This window comes from Aegilops tauschii, chromosome 1 (genome assembly GCF_002575655.3).
Source record: "Aegilops tauschii subsp. strangulata cultivar AL8/78 chromosome 1, Aet v6.0, whole genome shotgun sequence".
Taxonomy (NCBI): Eukaryota; Viridiplantae; Streptophyta; class Magnoliopsida; order Poales; family Poaceae; genus Aegilops; species Aegilops tauschii.
Window position 1 is genome coordinate 646,646 of NC_053035.3, and position 1,551 is coordinate 648,196.

The 1,551-nt window shown below is 56.9% G+C and overlaps 1 protein-coding gene across 1 annotated transcript; it reads right to left on the reverse strand.

Annotated features, from left to right (window-relative positions):
- Positions 1-216: 216 nt before the first annotated feature.
- LOC109734580 (probable carboxylesterase 3) lies at positions 217-1,551 on the reverse strand. Its single transcript, XM_020293789.1, has one exon. The coding sequence runs from the start codon at positions 1,549-1,551 to the stop codon at positions 217-219; it is 1,335 nt and encodes a 444-aa protein (XP_020149378.1).

Genomic DNA, 1,551 nt, shown 5'->3' on the forward strand with positions numbered 1-1,551 from the left:
TATACATAGGATCTTACACACATAGTTTGTGGAAGAAAAGAAAAAGGAGATAAACAATAGACATTTATTTGGGTACCATTTTGCCCAAAGAAACAGTTTGGTAAGGAGGTCCCTGTAGCATTACAATTATGTAGGAGCATGCCGAGCCCTTAACCCCGACATTGTGATTCTCAAGCGCTTGATTTGGTTTGGTTTGGGATCCCCAAACTTGGTTGGTTAGATGATGAACTTGTGAAAACGAACAAAACCACCCCCAGGTGCCGTCGTTGCTGATAACGGGAACCTCATGTTGGATGTTATAGGGTGGCCTAGAGATAACCCATATCTTCTAGTCCTGGGTGATGATCTTCGTTCATCTCCACCAATCTGCAAGCAACTAGTACGTGTGGTATTTGTTGGGCCACTGGAATCCTTCATGGCCACCCCATAACCAAATACGTCCACATAGGGCCTGGTAGGCACACCCAGAATGGGCTGGATGGCAGAGGAGGAAGTCTGCTCCTTACCTTGGCATGCCTGCAGATGCAGCTCGTGCCGTTCCGGCGGAAAAGCGGCCGGCAACGGCAATGCCGGGCGCTGGTTTATGAACTGTATGATACTCTCCATGAGTGTCTTACTGGTCGCACGCATGGGGTTGTAGAGGTGGAAGCCATGGTCTTCGGCCTCTGACTCCACCAATGTCACCGCGTGTTGATCGTCGGCCCACATGAGGTTGCGCATGGAAGCCGCCAACCGGCGCCCACGGCCAGACAAGCTATCCTTCTCAGCGACGGCGACCAGCACACGCCGGCACATCAGCGAGGTAATGTCCCCGTCCAGAGGGTTTATCCATGGATCGTCGTTGTCAAGCTGGCCAGCCGTGACGTACGGCCAGAGCCTGTCCACAAAGTCGGGCGTAAACATGGCGACGCCGTCCCAGACGGTCTCGGAGCTGGACAGCCGGTCCACCCCCCAGAAGTAGGGGTGAACGATGACAAGCCCCTCGATGTCGACGATGTTTGTACCGCGGCCAGCCGCACGCACCGCCGTGTTGTAGACGATGTTGCCGCCGGCGCTGTCGCCCGCTAGGAAGGTGCGCTCCGGGTCGGCGTAGCTAGACAGCCAGGGGTCTGAGAGGGACGCCACCCACTGGAGCGCGGCCCATGCATCGTCGTAGGCCGCAGGCACAGGATGCTCCGGTGCAAGACGGTACTCCACAGACACGACGAGAGCCCCAGTCTGTGCGGCGAGGGACCTGACATAGTTATTGTATGTGCGGCCAAATGCGCTCTCTGTGCAGAACGATCCACCGTGCACGTACATGATGACCGGAAGCCTCTCGCCGGCGGCTGCAGCATCGGAAGGCAGAAAGAGGCGTGCTGACACGCCGGTGCAGTTGTCGATGATGACGTCCCTCGTCGCCACTCCACGGTTGGCTGCCGGGTCCTCCGTCGCTGCCACGAATGGGCTGCGCAGAAAGCGCTCGACACGGCCGCCCTTGTACTCGCGAATGAATGGATAGAGGTCGACGGTGATGTCCTCACCGCCGTCCTTGTCATTTCTTGGAGGCAT